At 34.3% G+C, this 22,484-nt stretch overlaps 1 protein-coding gene across 1 annotated transcript in view; it reads right to left on the reverse strand.

The window, feature by feature from the left end:
• Positions 1-664: 664 nt before the first annotated feature.
• The window catches only part of LOC103607261 (focadhesin-like), a gene marked incomplete at both ends in the record, with an annotated part of 87,247 nt that continues 65,427 nt past the window's right edge, over positions 665-22,484 (reverse strand). Inside the window, 4 exons of the mRNA XM_008591788.1 lie at positions 665-791; positions 2,900-3,030; positions 3,557-3,658; positions 4,133-4,237. Coding sequence (XP_008590010.1) covers positions 665-791; positions 2,900-3,030; positions 3,557-3,658; positions 4,133-4,237 — 465 coding nt within the window. The remainder of the gene's footprint in view (positions 792-2,899; positions 3,031-3,556; positions 3,659-4,132; positions 4,238-22,484) is intronic.

A 22,484-nucleotide genomic window follows, 5' to 3' on the forward strand; every position in this document is an offset into this window, starting at 1 on the left:
AGAGATTCTACTTAGTCTCATTCACTAAAAAACAACCATTATGTATGTACGTTCACTGGGTCAAAAATTTTGGTTAGATCAGTGAATGATCTTTGATGTAATTATCACATTTCTTCAAAACAATAAAGATTCTCTCTGCTGTCTTGTAATTTGGGGGGCATTCTAAAGTTCAGAAAGTGATTTACAAGTTTAGTCCTAACATTGACCCATCCTACCCAATCTAATCACTAGGATGGAGAAGATCCTTTCCCAGTCTTCAAGCCAATAATAATTTTTGTTAGCTATGCAAGTGTCACTGGCCCATGTAAATTTATTCACCTCGCCTGATTCTAAGGCTTTCTAATCACAAAACTAAGAAGCAAATAAATTCACAAGTTCGCCTATAAGCATAACTTTCCCTTTTATCTTAACAAAAATAAAGAACAAGGAAAAACATAAAGTCTGGATTTCTTTAACCTCTAGAGAATGTCTACAAGGTAAGATGGTTCAAGATTCTCTTCTAGAAAGAATTGTAAAATAGGTCTTGCTTCACTCTTCTAAGCAAATTCTCTGGGACTGAATATTCAACTTTCAGTTACTTGAATCCAATCTTAGATCCTTTTAGCCACACTGCCTTGTAAAATATTTTCTTCAAAATTATTCAAAACAATTCAAAAATGCCTACCTCAGCTTGGCAGAGTGCATGAAGACCTTGTAACACCAAGGCTGCTGGAGTAGCTTGATCAGGCTTGGTGCATTCATTCAACACCTGAGAAATAGCTGCCAACATATCAGCACCATGCTGATATGGCCTACAAGAAATGACAGTTTTAAAACAAAATTAAAGCCAAGGAGCTAATACCACTTCTAGGTCTTTGGCCTGAACAAAAAGCATTAATGCTTTTCTTTATCCCTGTGCCCACTAAATGCTGACCCTCAAATACTAACATCATATGTTTTTCTTCAACAATTTGCATCATGATCATTTCTGCTAATACTTTATGCTCATTTTTTACATAGAAATATTATCTTAAAAAGAAGACACTTATTAACAAATTTTATTTATCTGAATTGAGAAAAATTCACGTCTATAATAATGGTGAAAGGAACTGATTTATTTTGATAATCAGTAAAGACAGAGCTATGTTCATGACTGACTGGTGCTTACTCTGGTAACAGATACTGACTATGAAAGCCAAGATTTGATATCAGAAGATGACTTAGAGTAGTTGCCATAATAAGGTGGTTAAACGTCTCACAATAGTGATGATGACGATGATTATGATAAAAATAATAACAACACAAATTATAACTACTACCTCATGCCAGGCACTTTGTTAGATTCATTCACTCATCCTTCTCTCCTTCCTTTCCTCTCTAATCCACATATATTGTGTTATCCCCAGAATATCTTCAACTGCATAGTTATGCAGGCCCATTCCCTGAATTCCTTACTACCCCTCAATGATATAATAGTTTCCTCTAATTAACAAAATGTCAATTGATAAAACTGTCTAACAGGATTCTATTCTTTCACTGTCCCACGAATAAAAATAACTTTCTAAAACTGGAAAAATTTGAAAGATCCTGAGGTAGTAACCAAAAGGAGTACTGAATGAGTTTTCAATAGACTCTGAGCTGGTCTGATATTCAACCTCTCCTGAGCCTCAGCTTTAAGTATATAAAATGTCAGCTAATAAGAATTCATCTCTGAAATCTTTTTCCATGCCAATACCTCAATAAAAACCAGCTCCCAAGGGCCGGCCCGGTGGCGCACTGCTACAGTGCGCCGCTTGGGAAGCGCGGCAGCGCTCCCGCCGAGGGTTCGGATCCCACATACAGACCAGTTCCCGCTCACTGGCTGAGCGAGGGGCGGGCGCAGCACCAAGGGTTGCAATCCCGTTGCCGGTCCCGGTCCGGTACGGGCGCGACACTGAGGGTTGCAGTCCGTTGCCGGACACGAAAAAAAGACAAAAAGGAAAAAAAAAAAAAAAAACCAGCTCCCAGGTTATACATGTGTAAAAAATAAAATTTTTTTTTTTTGGTAACTTTTAGACTGAGGTCATTTTTGTGTTGCTGAAAGATGGAAGCTTAGAAAAGAGGCAAAACTGCTGAGGCTTAGATTCTTATACACTCTGAACCAAGATTTTACTTTAAACAGGAATCATACATGTTATCAACATCTGGGCCAATCCATTACACGACATCAGGAAGTACCATTTACACTGTTGTGCAATGATCTGATCAACATATGAAACTTCAGGATTACAGTTGAGTTCAAATGCATCAAATCTATTTCCTCCATAAGCATTTTTACCTTCCTCCATGAAAGAAAAAAATTCTGACAAGGTAGAACTTTGCTTGTGTTATTTCAGTTTTGTCACCTCCATCCTATTTATTAATCCAGCAGAGTCATTTCACTAATATCTTCATGTTTTCCTAAAAGCTTAGGTTATGAAAATTCATTATCATTTCCTTCCTTGTTATAATTCCTATAATTACAAGCAATGAGTCACAGATTAGGCTTTCCCTATTAAATCTACTTATAAGAATCAGGCATAACATAGGGAGAAGGTAACAGTTTATGAGTACAGTCCACTGTTTAATTTTCAGATATTTACATAAAGAAAAATAGAAAACATAGTAGCATGTATTTTACTGCACTATTAAGTTATTATCCAGAAAAGGATATAAATATTCTAGGAACCTGGATATAAGAATTGAAATGGAAAGACATGCTTCTCAAAGTTATTGTCCAATGTTACTAAATTTTACGATCAGAAAATTTAAGTTAAAAAATAATTTATTCTTACTCATATATCCTCTGCCTACCTTTCCTGGCATCTTGTTTGCAATAAAAACAATTAAGTATAAAATAATATATCATGATATACATTCTCAAGAGTTAAGCACATCTAACCTTTGCTTGCAAATATCTCTGATTGAGGCTGCTTTAGCAATCAGTTTCTCCCACTGGACCTCCTTGCCCACAGAGATAGAGGGCACATCAGACATGGCCATGAAACGCTGCAGTTCAGGATAGATGCGATCCTAAGAGGGCAATTTCAAAAAAGGTAATTTCCTGACTTGAGTTAGAATAATCATTATTTTCTTTTAAGCAGCATTTTCACTGCTAAATCTTACATTTGCATTGCAAATTATAATGTATTTCTTCAAATCAGCAGACAAGAATGCTGTTGTGATTACTTGATATTTTCTTACAGACCCATGTACTGTTCACGTCATAAAACAAAAAGAAAGTGGCTAAATCTCACCCTAATTACAAAGGCTCTAATCACTTATAACCATATTTCTATTCCTTTTTCATACAAATGGAAAGATAAATTTTAGAAATAAGAAAATTAGATTATTTTATATTCTTGGTTTTTCCAAGAATCAATCACAATTGACTGCATTACATATCAAAAGCATCACAATAAATCAAAATTTCTCAATGTAATCATTGATGCTACTCATTAATACCACTAAATCAAAGCACTATTATACATAATAACATAATTTTTTTTCAGTGAAAGGAATATGTTTAATACTCATACAAGTGTATATTTGAGCGTACCTGCTTCTCCCACAAAGATGTCAACAAGCGCAAAGTGACAGCTCTTAGTTGTGGGGTAGTTCCAAGCAGTTGGATTACTCGTAGAATCTGTCCTATGCACACCTAGGAAATATTGAAGAAATGCTGGTTTCATAAATGTAAATGTAGACACCTTTGAGGTTATCAAAAGCATTATTAAACCCCTCATTATAAAATAAAGATTGAAACAGAAGCTTAATACAGTAAGCTCTATTTCTCAGAGGATGGGAGCTTACTACAGTAAGCCTCTATTTTCTCAGAGGATGGGAGATAGCTTTGGGAGAGGTTAGCTAGCCTTCCTGGAGGCATAGGGACCTAATCTCAAAAGATGCCCAATGTGAAAACTTGGATACTGAATGATTTAAAAGAATTAATTCTTAAATACTGTAATAAATAGTTTTGGCTTTAGACATTACCTCCTGTAAAACATGGCCCAACAAGAGAAGTAGTGATCATGGCAAAACTTAGGGCTCAAAGTTTCATAATATCAAATGAAATTCAATGTATTATTCATGTCTCACTTTCTCCCCCACCCCATAAACTAGTTAATATACTAACCTTGTGAACACCAAGCATAGGTAAAGTATACAATATATCATTGTATAATACAGGTTCCAGTGGTCTTCCCAATTTGAACATCAAAACTGGAATCATATTTGGTACCTAAAATGAATTTAAAGATGTCTTATTCTAAAAGAAAGCAATCTATGAAGGAATATTTTCTTTTTTTCTTCAAAGGAATAATACGAATATAAATGAATTCAAAGACAGAATTGTCCGTTAGCTATTTGTTACTAGTGGTAATTTCATGGTGTCACTAATATTCCACCTCTTTTATAATTAGCTGCCAAACACCAGTCAAAAAGTGTTTTTCTTAAACAGCTACGTCATTAACTCTAAGCAATATAGAAGTAGTTAAGATATATCCTGTCCCAAAGAAGTTTACAGCTCTAATGAACAACCACCTCTTGAAATATATAAACAGTAAAATAACACCAGATAGTGAAATATTCAATTAGGTTATTCCAATATGAAATAATTAAAATCGGTGTACAGTAAAGGAACTCAATGGACAAAAATTTCCCTCCTGGTCCCCATTTCAATCTCTATACATATATGCATAACACAATAAAGTGAGAAAAGGAATTTATTTGTAGATCAGAAGACTCAATATTGTTAAGATGGCAACATTTCCCAAACTGATCTACAAATTCAGTGGAATCCCTATCAAATTCCCAGCTGGCTTCTTTGCAAAAATTGAGAGGATACCCCTAAAATTCATATATAAAAGCAAGGAACTCTGAATAGCCAAAACAATCTTGAAAAAAAGAAGAACAATGTTTGAGAACTCAAACTTTCCAATTCCGAATTTACTCAAAAGCCACAGTAATCAAAACAGAGTGGCACTGATATAACATAATGATAGATATAATAGATGAAATAGAATTCGGAGTCCAGAAATAAACGCTTACATTTATACTAAATTGATTTTTGACAAGGATGCCAAGAAAAAACAATGGGGAAAGAAGAATCTCTTTAAGAAACAATACTGGATTTCAAGAATTGGCTACCCATATGCAAAAGAATGAAGCTGGACCCCCTTCTCATGCCACATGTAAAAATTAACTCAAAATGAATTTTAAACCTAAATGTAATATCTAAAACTATAAAATTCTTAAAGAAAATATAGAAGTAAATCTTTGTGACACTGGGTTAGGCAAAGCCTTCTTAGATATGACACCCAAAACACAAACAACAACAACAACAACAAAATAATTCACCAATTTACACCAGAAAGAAAGTGAAAAGATAAACCACAGAATGGGAGAAACTATTTGCAAACCATTTATCCAATAAGAAACTTGTATCCAGAATATATAAAGAACTCTTACAACTAAATAATAAAAAGACAAATAACCCAATTTAAAAAGGGCAAAGGATCTGAATACACATTTCTCCAAAGATAAACAAATGGTCAATAAAGACCAGAAAGTATGCTCAACATCCTTAGCCATGACATAATGCAAATCAAAGCCACATGAGATACCACTTCACACCCAAGGAGAAGGCCATAATCAACAAGACAAACAATAACAAGTGTTGCCAATGATGTGAAGAAATTAGAACCCTCATACATTGTTGATGGGAATATAAGGTAGAAGAAAGCCTTTGGAAAACAGTATGGCAGTTGTTCAAATGGTTAAAATCAGAATTATCATATGATCTAGCAATTTTTTTCCTAGGTATCTATCCAAGAGAAAAGAAAACATATGTCCACACAAAAACTTGTAAATGAATGTTCACAGCAGCATTATTCACAATGGCCTAAAGGTAGAAACAAGCTAAATGTCCATCAACTAATGAATGGATAAATAAAATGTAATATAGCCCTACAATGGAATATTATTCAGCCATAAAAAGAAATCAAATACTGATACATGCTACAACATGGATGAACCTTGAAACCATTATGCTTAGTGAAAAAGACAGTCACAAAAGACCAAGTATTGTATGATCACATTTATATAAATGGAATGCCCAGAATAGGCAAATCTATACAGACAGGAAGTAGATCGGTGATCATCTAGAACTGGGGTTGAGGGGAGGGGGTGTCAGGGAGGGTAAAATGGGGAGTAACTGCTAATGGGTATGGGGTTTCTTTTGGTGGTGATAAAAATGGTCTCGAATTGACTGTAGTAATATATGTATAACTCTAAATACACTAAAAGCCTTTGAATTGTAAACTTTGAACGGGTAAATTGTATGATATGTGAATTATATCTTAATAAAACTATTTTTAAAAATTCAATTAAAAGTCATTTACTGAATATGTACTATGAGCAAGGTTTAACTTGATAGCACAAAATGTAGTGCCAAATAAGTTTATTTTCTATGTGCTGCACTTCAAAGGTTTCTTGTCCAATATTTGTTAATTTCCTCTATCTGTTCTTAGAAAGCCTGTTCCTTCTAAACTTTGAAGACATCTACTTTAATTCACTTTTGGGAAAGAAAAAATATCCTCTTAACCCTACTGCCAAAAAAGTGACAGTTAAACATTAATTCATTAATAATCCTGACCATGATACAGCATGGCAGCATGCAGAGCTATGCATATAGTGGCTACAGCCTCACAACACACAGCCAGAATTTATGGTGTTTTTAACAAGAGCTGGGGCTTCACTGGAACAGAAATTCTATCACTCTCACCTCGGGCAAATGAAGGGAGACAAATTTTGAATTGGCTTCTTATTAGCCATTTTAATTAAAAACAAAAGGTTATCTTAGATTGCCTTGCACTGGTTTCAATGAATTATGCCCTGGGAAGATTTCTAGCAAGACATTCTGACAGATTCTTAGTCCCAGGAAGCACTATCAGTACATTTAGTGGCATTTAATAAAAGAGTGTATTTAGTTGTGTGGCTTCTAAACAAATGTTTTAATTATGTTGTCAGGAGAGAAATAAAGTACTGTATTTATGCCCAAGACTACAGTTCGTTATGAGCCTTGGCCCTAAAGATGTATGTAAGGGTGTGTCTTTTTCTCTGGCCAGTTCAGAAATAAAGTGGTAAACTTTTTTTTTTTCTGGTAAACATTTACAGTAAATAATCTTAGACTTAACACAATTCTTGAGGCATAACTGCACAAATTAAGTCCCCAAATAAATGTAAAGACTAAAACACAGACATAGAAATATATTTGTGGAAAATATTTTTTGCATAAAGTATGGGCTGATGTCTCCCTAATGAAATAATGTGTGTGTGTGTGTATATTTATTTATTTACTTGAGATGTCATTACCAGCCCTGATCCTCCAGCTCTTTTTTTTTTTCTTTTGGTGGTTGGCCTATAACCTTGGGGTTATAAAGCTGCCCTCTTACCAGTTGAGCTAACCAGCCAGCCCCCATCCTGCTCTTGAACCTTCTACTCTCCAGAGGCAGAAAAGAGAATGAATACTTGGATGTTACCTTAAATTTGAAATAAGTTAATAAATACCCCATAAATGACTGTTTTGAAACCTCAGTTCATAAAACTCAATGCTTTTTCTTCTCTCCTTTAGAGTTCAAACCCTTGATAAAGAAACTGATTTAGCACTATGGGATTCTAACAGGAGTGCCCACAAGACTATCAGCAGATTTCTCAGCAGGTTTCTCAGCAGAAACCCTGCAAGCCTGAAAAGTGTGGGATGACATATGCAAACTGCTGAAAGAAAAACCCTTCAAAAATGAGTAAGAAACAAAGATATTTCCAGATAAACAGAAGCTGAATGAGTTCGTCAACACCAAACCTGCCCTACCAGAAGTGCTAAAGGGAATCCTTCAAGTCGAAATGAAAGGACATTAGACAGCAACATGAAAGATGAAAGTATAAAGTTTGCTGGTAAAGGTTTATATAGACAAATACAGAATCCTGTAATACTGTAGCAATGGTGTATAAATCACTTGTAATTCTGGTTGGAGTTAGAAGACAAAAGAATAAATAACTACAATTATAAAAGTATGCAAATGAACACACTATTATAAAAAAGATGTAATTTGTGACATCAGTAACATAATATGCAGGGAGAAGTAAAAGAGTAGAGTTTATGTATGTGATTAAAGTTTTTTTATGTAATTGTTATCTTAAGATATTACCATAATTATAAGATGTTTTATGTAAGCCCCATGGTAACCATAAGAAAAATACCCACAGACCATACACAAAAGAAAATGAGTAAGAAGTCAAAGCATGTCACTACAAAATCAATGAAACAAAGTTAAAAAACTGTCACAGGAGACAAAGGTTACTATATATAATGATAAAAGAGTTAGTTCACCGGAAAGATATAACAATTATAAATACATACATGCACTCAATATCAGAGCACCCAAATATATGAAGCAAACATAGACAGAAATGAACGGGGAAGCAGACAGCAACACAATGGTAGTAGGAGATTTCAATACACTCACTTTTAATAATGGATAAAACACCCAGATGGAAGATCAATAAGAAAACAGAGACTTGAACAACACTATAGATCAAACAGTCCTAACAAACATATACGGAATATTCTACCCAACAGCAGCAGCATGTTCTTCTCAAGTGCATATGGCACATTCTCCAGGACAGATTACATGTTATGTCCCAAAACAAATCATAACAAAGACTGAAATCATAACAAGTATCCTTTTCAACCAAAATAGAACGAAAGTAGAAATCAATAACAAAAGAAAAACAAGAAAATTCACAAATAAGTGGAAAAATAACACATTCTTAAACAACCAATGAGTCAAGAAGAAATCAAAAGGGAAATTAGAAAATGTCTTGAGGCAAATGAGAACACAACACAAAAAAACTTATGAAAGGCAGCAAAAGCAGTACTAAGAGAGAATTTTATAGCACTAAATGCCTACATCAAAAATGAGTAAAGATCTTAAATAAACAACCTAACTCTATACTTTAAGGAAGCAGAAAAAGAAGAAAAAAGGTAGCAGAAGGAGAGAAAGAATTATTTTTTTTAAAAAAATCAACAAAATTCACAAACATTCAGCTACATTAAGAAAAAAAAGAGGACTCATTTCATCAGAAATGAAAGAGGAAACATTATAAATATGTCACAGAAATAAAAAATATTATGAGACTAATATGAACAATTATATGTCAACAAACTAGATAATCTAGAAGAAATGGATAAATTCTGAAAAACATACAACCTACCAAGACTGAATCATGAGGAAATAAAAATTCAAGCAGACCTACAAGGTTACTTCAAAAAGTTCATGGAAATATTTGCATTATATTTTTTCCTATTTTTACATGAACTTTTTGAAGTACCCTCATCCAACTAGTAAGGAGATTGAACAAGTAATCAAAAATCTCCCAACAAAGAAAAGCCCAAGACCAGATGGCTTCACTGAAGAATTTTACCAAACATTTAAAGAAGATTAACACCAATTCTCCTCAAACTCTTCCAAAAAACTGAAGAAAAGGGAATACTTCCAAACTCATTTTATGGGACCAGCTTTACCTTGATACCAAAGCCACACGGTGACACTACAAGAAAGAAAACTACAGGCCAATCAATACCCCCGATGAATACAGATGCAAAAATCCTCAACAAATCAGTACCAAACCAAATTCAATAGCACACTGTAAAGATCACAGACCTGATCAAGTGGGATTCATCCCTGGGATGCAAGGACAGTACAACATACAAAAATCAATGTGATAGACCACATTAACAGAACAAAGGATAAAAATCACATCATTATCTCAATAGATGCAGAAAAAGCATCTGACAAATTAAACACATTTTTATAATAAAAACATTCAACAAACTAGGAACAGAATGAAATTAGCTCAACATAATAAAGGGTATATATGAAAAGCCTACAGCTAACATACTCAAGGGTGAAAAACTGTTTTCCTCCTCAGGTCAGGAACAAAGCAAGGATGCTCACTCTTGCCACTTCTATTCAAATAATACACATATGAGAAGTCCTAATCAGAGAAATTAGGCAAGAAAAAAATAAAAGACATCCAAATTGGAAAGGAAGAAAGAAAATTATCTCTGTTTTGCAGATGACACGTTCTTTTTTGTTAGAAAACTCTAAAGATTTGGATTTAAAAATTGTTAGAACTAATAAAGAGATTCAGCAAAGTTGCAGGATACAAAAGCAATGGACAAAACTCAGTTGCATTTTTATACACTAATGACAAATAATCCAAAAGGGAAATTAAGAAAATAATCCCATTTGAAACAGCATCAAAAATAATAAGAAACTTAGAAATAAAAACTCAGAAGGTGAAAGACTCATACACTAAAAACTACAAAATTTTCTGAAAAGAACTGAAGAAGATAGAAATACCTGGAAAGATAGCTTATACTCATAGATTAGAGGACTTAATATTGTTAAAATGTCCATACTACCCAAAATAATCTACAGACTCAATGCAATCCCTATCAAAATCTCAATAGCATTTTTTCCAGGGGGAAAAAAAAAAAACACCTAAAATTCATATGGAACCACAAAGGATTCTGAATAGCCAAAACGATCTTGAAAAATAAGAACAAGGCTGGAGGCCTCACACTTCCTGTCTTCAATATATACTACAAATCAGAACAGTATGGCATTGGCATAAGGACAAATAGACTAACGAAACAGAATAGAAATCCCAGAAATAAAACCTTGCATTTATACTTAAATGATCTTTGAATAAGAGGGCCAAAAGTACACAGTGGGGAAATGGTACTTCAGCAAATGGTACTGAGAAAACCAAATATCTTCATGCAAAAGAACGAAACTGAACCCTTATCTTGCACAATACACAAAAATGAACCCAAAATGGATTAAAAACTTGAACATAAGACCAAAACTATAAAACTCCTAGAAGAAAACAGAAAAGCTCAAAACATTGGTCTTGGTAATGGTTCTTGGATGTAACCAAAAGCAAAAATAAATAAGCGGACTGTTTTAAATGAAAGAGCATCTCTGCCGCAAAGAAAACAATCAACAGAGTAAAAAGGCAACCTATAGAATTGGAGAAAATGTTTGTAAACCACATATCTGATAAAGGGTTAATACCCAAAATATATAAGGAACTACTGCAACTAAACAACAACAAAAAAACAGATAACCTAATTTTAAAAAGGGCATAGGACTTGAACAGACATTTATTCTGAAAATGACATACAAATGGCCAAAAAGTACACGAAAAGATGCTCAGCATCACTAATCATCAGAGAAATGCAAATCAAAACTATCATGAGATATCACCTCACACCTGGTAAGATGGCCATTATAAAAGAGAAAGAGGAAAAGGAGGAGGAGGAATTGGTAAAGATGTGGAAAAACTGGAACCTTTGTACACTGTTGATGGGAATATAAGATAGTATGGCCACTACAGAAAACAGTATGGAGGTTCCTCAAAAAATTAAAAATAAAACTACCATACAATCCAGCAATCCCACTTGTGGGTATGTATCCAAAAGAATTGAAAGCAGGATCTCAAGGAGACATTTGCACTCCGATGTTCATTGCAGGATTATTCAAAATAGCTAAGAGATGAAAACAACCTAAACATCCATCAATGAGTAAACACAATGTGGTATATGTATACAATGGAATATTATTCAGCCTTCAAAAAGAAGGAAATCCTGTCAGAATGCTATTACTTAGATGAACCTTGAGGATATTAAGCTAAATCAAATAAGCCAGTCACAGAAGGACAAATACTGCATGATTCCACTTATATGAGGTATCTAAAGTAGTCAACTCTTAGAACAGAAAGTAGAATGGTAGCTACTAATTGCTGGGGAAGTGGGAAATGCCATTCAATGGGTATGGAGTTTCAGTCATGCAAAATGAAAAAGTTCTAGAGATTCATTGTACAATGATGTTCATACAGATTAACAGTATTATACAGCACACTTAGAATTTTTTTAAGGTAGATTTCAAGTTATGTGGGGTTTTTTTACCACACACACAAAAAAGAATCATGGGATTGTTTTTTAAGAGTCAGGAGAAGCCTTGTCTAGCTCATTTAGTTTAACAACTATTTTATAGCTGAAGAAACTGAGGTCCAGAAGGATCACAAAGTTATTAGTTGGTGGCAAAATGATGATGCGAGTCCATTCTACCTTGGCAGAATGACAGCTAACAAAGATTCCAGGCTATCTATAACAGGTCTAAAGAGCTATCATACAAGTCTTCTCCCCATAATTGGACAACACATACAGGAAAAAACAAGCAGAAGAGATGCAAACCAGCATCTCCTTTGAGTCAAGCATATAAAGAACAAACTATAAAAATTCAACTTTGTAGTCCAGAAAAAACATACATGTTGGCAACACTTCATAAGGCTGCAAAAAAACCCAGCATAATCTTTCAAACAGTTCTGTAATGAAAATCATAAGTAGTGCTATCTACTTATAAATTATGAGAAATAAAAATGGGCTTTGATACTATTCATCATAGTTATCAGATGAGAGAATATATAATGTTTATAACTATGCCTCTTTTTTAAAAGTATGAGAGATACCTCATACTTTATGAGAGATATAGTAATAAATTATTATAAACAGGAAATAATGTTGCCAGCGAAAAGAAATAATTCAAGACATGATCATTCAATGGAAGTGAGAGGCAAAAATCCAAACTAATATCTGGTGTTCTTTAACTTTTCAGACTCATGTTTTATAAAAGTAAACATAAACTACAAAAGAGCATTCTTTGTTCACATTTTACTCACATCCTTAAATTTTGACAAATGCTGGCTCATCTTTGCATAAGACTTTGTCCTGTGAAAAAATGGATCGAAATTATATGTACACAGAGTGTTTGCCATTCACAAAAGAGTGATAATAGTATGTTTTAACTTAGACAAAACAAACTGCTGTATAACAAAGAATGAATATGCTTGAATGGTATATACAAACAAAAGCATAAATGCATTCTTTAATAATTTCAACATTGAAAGAGACTTTTGAAATTATTCATTCTGCAAAAAATGGACATAATGTACAATTAAGCTTTTGAACATTAGTTAATTCTTCCTTCCTCTATTACTTGACATTTCTACTTATGGTATCTACTTATTATTAATCCATTGGAAGCAGTCCATTGAGAGAAGTGCTGAAAAGTTAATTATTTCCTCCATTTATAAGGAATCTTCAGGTATGCAGCAACATCAAAAACAAGGTAAACAACAGTATAATTTTAGTCTTCTGAGATTCAAATTATATTTATATCCAAACATTATAAATAAACAAGTGTTTTAGAGTCTTGAAGTTTAACCTTTAAGAATCAAATAAGATCAAAGAAAAAATGCATCTAAAATAACAAAGGCCCCTAGCAGGCAATCTACTTCTTTTGGTGATAAGTCACTCTCGCCTTATTTCAATTCAACCTCAGCATCTAATCTGTACTGATTCTTTGAATAAATGCAGCTAGCATTTACTGAACACTTACTTTAACATTCTCCTAAGCACTGTGTAGAAAATCATGATTATCACCGTGTTTCAAATGACAAAACTGAAGCTTGTACTGAAGTTAGGGTTAGATCAAAGTAATCTAACTCCAAAGCCATGTACTTGCTACTTAGCCATACCAAAGGTCGAGATGACATCTTACTCACCTTCATATCTCTAGTTCCGCACACTGTAAATGCTTTCAGAATGTATAAATTATTCCTTATTTCTTTATCTGCTCAAATTCCAGTTAGCAAAATGGAACTTATAATAATAATGCAACTATTTCATTCTATAAACAAGTACTAAAAGTCCACCATTTGAAAAGGAAAGTACTTAAAGATAGCACCCTGATCAAATTAACTTAGAATCAGAAAAATTTACCTGTCAGAAGTTACCATGATGTCAAAAACATGGATATCATGAGAATCTGAGGTATAAATTTCCTAGTATAGGAACTCCAAGTATGGAAAGACAGAAGAACTACTGCAAACTAGAATAGAATAGAGTGAAGTATTATATCACTTGAAGGGGTCTGACACAGAAGAAAATAACCATGACTCTTTCCAGCCTAAACTTGACATCTAGGTTAGTCTTATTAGACATCTGAATCTTCATTATCCCTCAGAGTCTGATGACATATCTATTTAGATAAAATAGGATAAGAAAACTTAAATCATTAAGTAATAGTTGGCCCACTATTAATATGCAACTACTAGTATGGAAAAAGGAGTATAATCAACATTAATTCTTTCAATTGCTAACATTTTGACACTTGCTATAAATGATAACTATAATGACTGAATTCCTATAAGCATAAAATGTCCTTCTTGGACAAAAGCAGTTTTTATACTTTTAACATGTGAGCTCTAAATCTTTGGTAGTCTGACTGGTAGAACAAAAGTTAAAAGCCAATATCCTATAAAGTATAATGTATATATTTTTCCTTTCAATTAGGTGTAGTCAATTCCTACTACTGTGTCTGTTGCTGGTAATGTGTTTTACATCAGAGTTGAAAGGAGGAGTTTAAAATCCATCCAACAATGACATATAATTAAATACAGCTCAGCTAGGAAAGCAACTATGTAGTGAAATTAGTGAGATTCAGCACTTTTGAGTTTAAAAAAATAATAAATTGGTCAAAGAACCCAAATCCTCAATAGTCAAATCAATTTACTGGGATATGAAAAACTATGCAAGACAATGGTAAATGTGACACCAATCCATACTATATTTGAGGAAAGACATATTAGATGGCCACCATGTTTGCTGAATATAAAGTATGATTCCAAAACCTCCCTGTCCTTCTTCAATGATGAAAATTTTGAAATTTAAATACATGGTCCATACCTTATACCATGAATTTTATAAGGTCCTAATTCAGTCTTGAATCAAAGATTACCATTAAATAGGTTCTACATGAATAATGGTAAACAAATGACATCAGTAGAATCTTATATTAATCAAGAAGACTAAAATACAGTATGAAGTAACAATCAGAAAAGCTAGAAACATGGAAAAGAATTAATCTAAATTTCTTGAAACAATGAATAACAATGAAGTCTGAATCCATTGCTTGGATACAGTGTAGCGTACCATTAAGAAGTGACCAAGAACGGGTAAAGAGGCATGAAAATCAAGTACAATGTATTTTGAGAAGTAAAATTAAATTAAATTAAATTTTTTTAAGAAAAGAAGTGACCAAAAAGAACAATTTAGTCAACTCCTATCTTGCATAATATTCTTCATCAAGGAAAATCATCAGACTAGGAAGATGAAATGAACATTAGTAGGAAGACACTAACAGTGATACCCATGTTAGAAGCAGACAGTGCAAGCCAGCAGAGGAAAACAACAGATTAATCCATGAGTGGTGATAGAAAAACTGGTTAGCTAATGGGGAAGGGGAATCCTAATACATTACCAAGCAAGAAAAAAATCCAGATAGTTTCAAAACTACACATCAAAAAGATCATTTTAAAAGAAACTAGAAGAATTATTAAGTGAATATTTACATGCTCTATAGACAGGAAAGAACTCTCTGAGCATCAAAATAATGAAATACTACCAAATAAGAATGGACATAATTAAAAAAGAACATGCACAAAACAAAAAGCTGCTGAATTTAAAAACATGATAGCAAAACAAAAAATTCAATGAAAATTGAAAGACAAAACTAAGGAAATCTTCTAAAAAGTAGAGCAAGAAAGCAAAGAGAAGTAGATAGGGAAAGAAAAGATAAGAAAATTAGAATACCAGTACAGGAATTCAAGGTCCCAGTAAGAAGAGCCAGAAAAAAAAGCAAGGTCAATAGAAAGAAAAAAATCAGTGACAAAATAATGAAGAAAGTTCCCCAGTATATAAGGACCTAAATTTCCAGATTAAAATAGCCTCCAATTGGGGCCGGCCCGGTGGCGCACTGGATAGTGCGCCGCTTGGGAAGCGCAGTGGCACTCCCACCCGAGGGTTCGGATCCCACATGCGGACCGGTTCCCGCTCACCGGCTGAGCGAGGCGCGGGAGCAGCAACGAGGGTTGCGATCCCGTTGCCGGTCCCCGGTCCGGTACGGGGGCGACACTGAGGGTTGCGATCCCCTTGCCGGTCACGAAAAAAGACAAAAAGGAAAAATAAATAAATAAATAACATCTCAGAGTTAGGGACTGAAGAATGGAGGGTACAGATGATACTGACTGGCTATGCAATAATAGCCATTGAGTATAAAGGACATATACATCAGGTTTATTATATTATTCTCTCCACTTTTGCATATGCATAAAATTTTTCATAATAAAAGGTTAAAAATCGTATAATCTAGTATTCTCTTTATACAAATGTATATTTTAAAACATACCAGAAAATCAATAAAATCTGAGACAAAGATTTCCCCAGATATACATATAATACTATACATAATAGCACATATTATTTTATTTCAGAGTAAATCAACAAAAAAGAAGTAAAACAAAACAAAACTTCCATATTTAAAAGCCACCAATACAATGGGCAAAACATATGCCAGGGGAAAAAAACACTATAAATGAGATTTTTTTTGTTATAACCACGAAGAAAAAAGGGCAAAGAGAAACAGAAAATTGTGTTCCTATCTTATAGAATAGAGGAATTAAAGAAAGACACTAAATATCTTCAAATATTTAAAGTGCTAGTATATAAAAGACAAATCTAGATTTGTTTTATGTATTCCTAAGGCCTAATTTTAAAAAGTATATTCGGCTTTAATATAGATAAGATTCTTTTTAAATTTTTAGAAAATAAGGCTTCCCCAAGAGACCAAGTTTTCTATAACCAAACGTACTCAGTAAAAGAATGATAACCACATATTTAGAAAATGTTTGATCAAAAAAGAGAACATAAAAGAAAATTTTAAGAATTGATTTAGAACCTACTATTTAAAAATATAAAACATGACCCAAATTAATCAGAGTTTAAACAAGTATTCGCACAGAAAAGAGTTAACATAGCAGGCCTGAGAATGCCATCCTAAGAAAGCCCTGCTTGTAAAGCTCGCCTTTTGGTGGGGTATTGGAAAATGGATTTTGGGAGGGTTCCCACCATTCTTTAACTGATAATAATGTGTCCAAACGGTACAATCACTGTGTACAAAATGCTATGCCTAAACTGACCAGCCCCCAGTAAAAACATTGGGCATGGAATCTCTTATGAGCTTCCCTACAGGACAACACTTCACGCGTGTTGCCATAATCTGAAGCTAGAGGAATTAAGTGCATCCTGTGTGACTCCCGGGGGCGAGGACTCCTGGAAGTTTGCACCTAATTTCCTCTGGACTTCACCCCAAGAACCTTTTCCTGTGCTGATTTTGCTTTTTATTCTTACAAAACAATAAATCACAGCCATGGTTACAGCTTTATGATAAGTCCTGTGAATCCTTATAAAGAACCAATGAACCTGTGGGTAATCTTGGGGAACCCAACCCAGGATCATTCCATATTTTTGCTTTAAAAGAAAGTAGCAATTCAGAAAACCAAATGGTATCTAGGATTTTAAAAAAGGATAACTTCCAGAATATTTCTAATATCAATAGTAAACAGAAACCTCACCTATAAGTTATATATTCACTAATCAAAAATACTTGAGGGCCAACACAACAGTGGGACTATGTTAGGCTTTAATGATACAACAGAGAAAGACGATTCCTGCTCTCAAATAGTTAACAGTCTGGTCAGAAACCTCACCTATAAGTTATATATTCACTAATCAAAAATACTTGAGGGCCAACACAACAGTGGGACTATTTTAGGCTTTAATGATACAACAGAGAAAGACGATTCCTGCTCTCAAATAGTTAACAGTCTGGTTAAGGAACTCTTAACTACAGTCTCAATCATTATTGATTGAATAAGTCAAACAACTTTGAAGACTAAAAGCACAGAAAATAGTTCTGACAGACAAAAAATTAAGATGTAAGAACAAAAAAACAACAGTTCAATATAGTCTTTGATAAGTGCAAAATACAAAATAATCAATATAGATGATTGCTTTTCACTGTTCACAGAAGGGAGAGATTCTAGAGCTGGGCTGCCCAATATAGTAGCCACTAGCCACATGTGGCTATTTAAACTTTAATTTAAATTAAATTAAATTAAAACATCTATTCCTCAGTCACACTAGCCAAATTTCAAGTACTCGATAGTCACATGTGGCTGGTGGTTACCATATCAGACAATTACAGAGGATTTACGTGATAGCAAAAAGTTCTACTGGACAATACTATTCTGAAAGGTAGAGATGACCAAGAAGGCCTCTGATATTTGCTACAACAAAAAAAACTTAGACAACTTTAATGTCTATGAACATGGAAACAGTTACCTACATTAAGCTGTTGATACACTGTGGAACACCAGCAGTCTTGAAAACCCATATGTTAAATCTGTAGAAACTGATATGGAAAGATGACCATAAAATATTGATGAAAGAAAAATATAAATTGCAAAGGAACATGTAGAATACAATGCTTTGTATGCATATGTGGGGGGAGGGAGACATATGAGTATTTATACATACTACTATATTATTTGGATATCTTACAAATTACTATTACACATTACATATTTAAAGAATACTACTTTAGTAAAATAAAATGTTATTTTACTAAAATTACTTTCAGCCATGCTTCAGTAACTGATGGGACTGAACTAGATGTTAAATAACCAGAAAACACAGGACTAGTATGCAGAAGAGTAGGAAGTAGGAAAGCCAGCCACAGCACCCAGCCAAAGCTCAGTGGAGGAATATGACTAAGGGCAGATTTCCTGCCCAAAGATGATATCAGGGCACAATGTCTGATCATGATTCTCCCCTTTCTTCTTGACCAGCTTGCTTTTCAAGGCACAACTACTCCTTCCTCCTGGCCACTAAACCTTGTATGTGTTCCACCTTTTTAATCTGATAGTTCAACTATTTACTCATTGAAATAGCTACAACCATGAAAAATAATGTTTAAGGATAATAGAGTAATTGCCCCTTTCTAGGCAAAGAATTCTCTAAGTACTGTTTGTCACCTTAACTTTGTGCACACCTTTACAGTATTTCATCATAGTCCAGGTCATATTCAGTATACTCCAGGTCAGTATACTTCATTCTCACATACCAGCCCGTGAACTCCTTACAGGTGGCCACCCTATTCCTGGTTCTTCTTGTATTTGCCCAGAACCATATGTATAGCAAGTACTCAGTAAACATGAGCTAAACTGAACTCAAGACTAACTGAAAAAGGAAGAAAAGTTTAACAAAGTATAGGTATTGAGACTGGCTACTTCCACCACCAAAAAAAAAAAAAAAATTGCTTGACATTTCTTCTCCCTCTTAGTACATCACTGAAAACCCCATTTTAATAATCATTGTTCCTCAAAGTTGGAGGCATCAAACTACCTGACTTCAAAATATACACTATAAAGCTATAGTAACCAAAACAGCATAGTACTGGCATAAAAACAGACAAATTGGCCAATGGAACAGAACATAAAGCCCAGAATAAACCCTCGTGTCTACAGTCAACTGATTTTTAACAAAGGTACCAAAAATATACACTGAGGAAAGGAGAGTCTCATCAATAGATGGTGCTGGGAAAACTGGATATCCACATGCAGAAGATTGAAACTAGCCCCCTATCTCTCACCATACACAAAAATCAACTTAAAATGGATAAAAAACCATTTTAGACCCAAAACTATGAAACTACTAGAAGAAAACATGGGGGGGAGCCGGCCCGGTGGCGCACTGGAGAGTGCACTGCTTGAGAGCGCAGCGGCGCTCCCGCCGAGGGTTCGGATCCCATGTGGAGACCAGTTCCTGCTCACTGGCTGAGCGAGGTGCGGGCGCAACACCGAGGGTTGCGATCCCATTGCCGGTCCCCGGTACGGGCGCGACACCGAGGGTTGCGATCCCGTTACCGGTCAGTAAAAAAGACAAAAAGGAAAAAAAAAAAAAACATAGGGGAAATCATATATGAAATGCAGCCAGGCAGTGCTTTTTTGAGCAAGACTACAAAGGCATGGGCAACAGAAGCAAAAATACACAAATGAGACTACATCAATCTAAAAAGTTTGTGCACAGCAAAGGACACAATCAACAAAGTGAAGAGACAACCTACAGAATGAGAGAAAGTGTTTGCAAACTTCACATCATATGAGGGATTACTATCCAGAATACATAAGAAACTCAAACAACTCAACAACAACAAAAAGCCCAATTTAAAAATGGGCAAAGGACCTGAACAGACATTTCTCAAAAGAAGACAGTCCAGCACCAACAAGCACATGAAAAAATGGTCCACCTCACTGCTCAGCAGGGAAATGCAAATTAAAACCATGAGATATCATCTTACTCCAATTGGAATGGCTATTACCAAAGAGACAGAAAATAACATATGATAGTAAGAATGTGGAGAAAAGCAAACTCTCCTACATTGCTGGTGGGAATGTAAGTTGGTACAGCTATTGTGGAAAACAGTGTGGAGGTTCCTTAGAAAACTAAAAATTACTACCTTATGACCCAGCAATCGCACTACTAGGTATACAACCAAAGGAAATGAAATCAGTATATCAAAAAGACACCTGCACCCCCATGTTCACTGCAACACTATTCACAATAGCCAAGAGATGGAATCAACCTAAATGCCCATCAGTGTATGAACATATAAAAAAAACTCTGGTATATACACACAATGGAATACTATTCAGCAATAGAGTAGAGAGAATCATGGTTACCAGAGAGTGGGAGGGCAAGGGCATGGGAGGCGGGGGGAAGAAAGGAAGCAGTGGATTAATGGGTACAAAGCTATGCTATCTATCCAAAGTGAATCAATGGATAGTACATGCATGTTTTGTAATGACACACTCTCCCCCACAAATATGTACAAATAAATGTTAAAAAAAAAAAAAAAGAATCATCATTCTTGACCATTTTAGGTTTCTATTCCACTGCAGAGACTGTAAGGCCATTTCTAACCAAGAAAAACCAAAAAGAAGAGTTTTTCTAAATACGTATTTACACTTATATTGAAGAAATGAACATTAGGAATTTTTCGTACCTCTGTACTGTTCAACACAGTAGCCACTAGCCATACATGGCTACTGAGCACTTGAAATGTGGCTAGTCTGAATTGGGATGTGCTTTAAGAGTAAAACACGCATCAGATATGGAAGGTTTAGCAGGAAAAAAAGTAGAAAAATTACAGTAATAATTTTTATGTCAATTATACATTGAAATATTTCCAATAATTGGGTTAAACAAAACATAATATTAAAATTAATTTCACCTACTTTTTACTTTTTTTTAACGTGGCTACCAGAAGATTTAAACCTACACATGTGGCTTGCATTTGAGATTTCTGTTAAACGGCCCTATTCTCTATCCCCTTTTTGCATCTAAAGGTAGTTTAAGACAGGCACACGTACAGATAACAGTTAATCTCTCTCTCTTTTCATGCATTTGGGGAATAAAGTATGATGATAGCCCCAGATGGCCAAGGAGCATGTCTGTCTAGCTAAATAGCCCAGTACTGCTCCTGGAGCATAAGTTAGTAAATAAATAATTGTGAAATGAATAAAAAGCTATAAAAATCAACTATAATTTTAATAACATTGTCTATAACTTTTATTAAGCACTGATTACAAGCTGGGTATTATACTCTGGATTATCATTTAATCCACATGATGAATTTAATGAAGTGGGTTCTTTTATTATTCTCATTTTAGAAATGAGAAAACAGACATTTATAAAACTATAACAGAATCTCTAACGTATTTTGAAATATTACAAGAAATGAAACAAATTCAATTTAGTCTATATAGGAGGTTCATACAACTTCCTTTAAGTAACAAGTCTTTGAGTGCCTCTCTTATTACATACTGCTATACTAGGTGCTGTGACACTAAGAAAAAAAAATCACAGGTTAATGCAACCAAAATACAAACAGGTATAGGCTAAATCCTGTTACAAATAAATCCCACTACAAGTATCCAGTATCCTATCAAAATATTAACAAAACTGACTAATAGCTAATAATCCAGTAACAAAATTACTGTTGAATTTAGATAATCAGTTGAAATTCAATGTAAAAAAAAAAAACACAAAGAAAAATCTAGCATTTGTATGGCACTCCACAATGTTTTTTCATGTACAAGATCTTTTAATCTTCACAACATCCCTGAGAGGAAGATATTATTAGATGTTGGGTAGAATCTTATAAGTACTTAAATTCATTATTTGATCCAGTGATGCTCCTTATCAGGCTTTAATTCATGTTCTGTGGCTTGTCTTATGGCTTACTGTTCAGAATTGGGGCAGTCGGGGGGTGGGGGGGCGGGCACGGCAGGTAGGTAGTTTTAGATAGGCCACCTACAAAATTAGTTCTTGGCTCCAGATTCCTAGCATCTTCAGAAATAATGGCCTCAGGCTGAACAAGGCATGCAGACAGTATAAT

This window comes from Galeopterus variegatus, unplaced genomic scaffold (assembly GCF_000696425.1).
Source record: "Galeopterus variegatus unplaced genomic scaffold, G_variegatus-3.0.2 Scaffold7284, whole genome shotgun sequence".
NCBI lineage: Eukaryota > Metazoa > Chordata > Mammalia > Dermoptera > Cynocephalidae > Galeopterus > Galeopterus variegatus.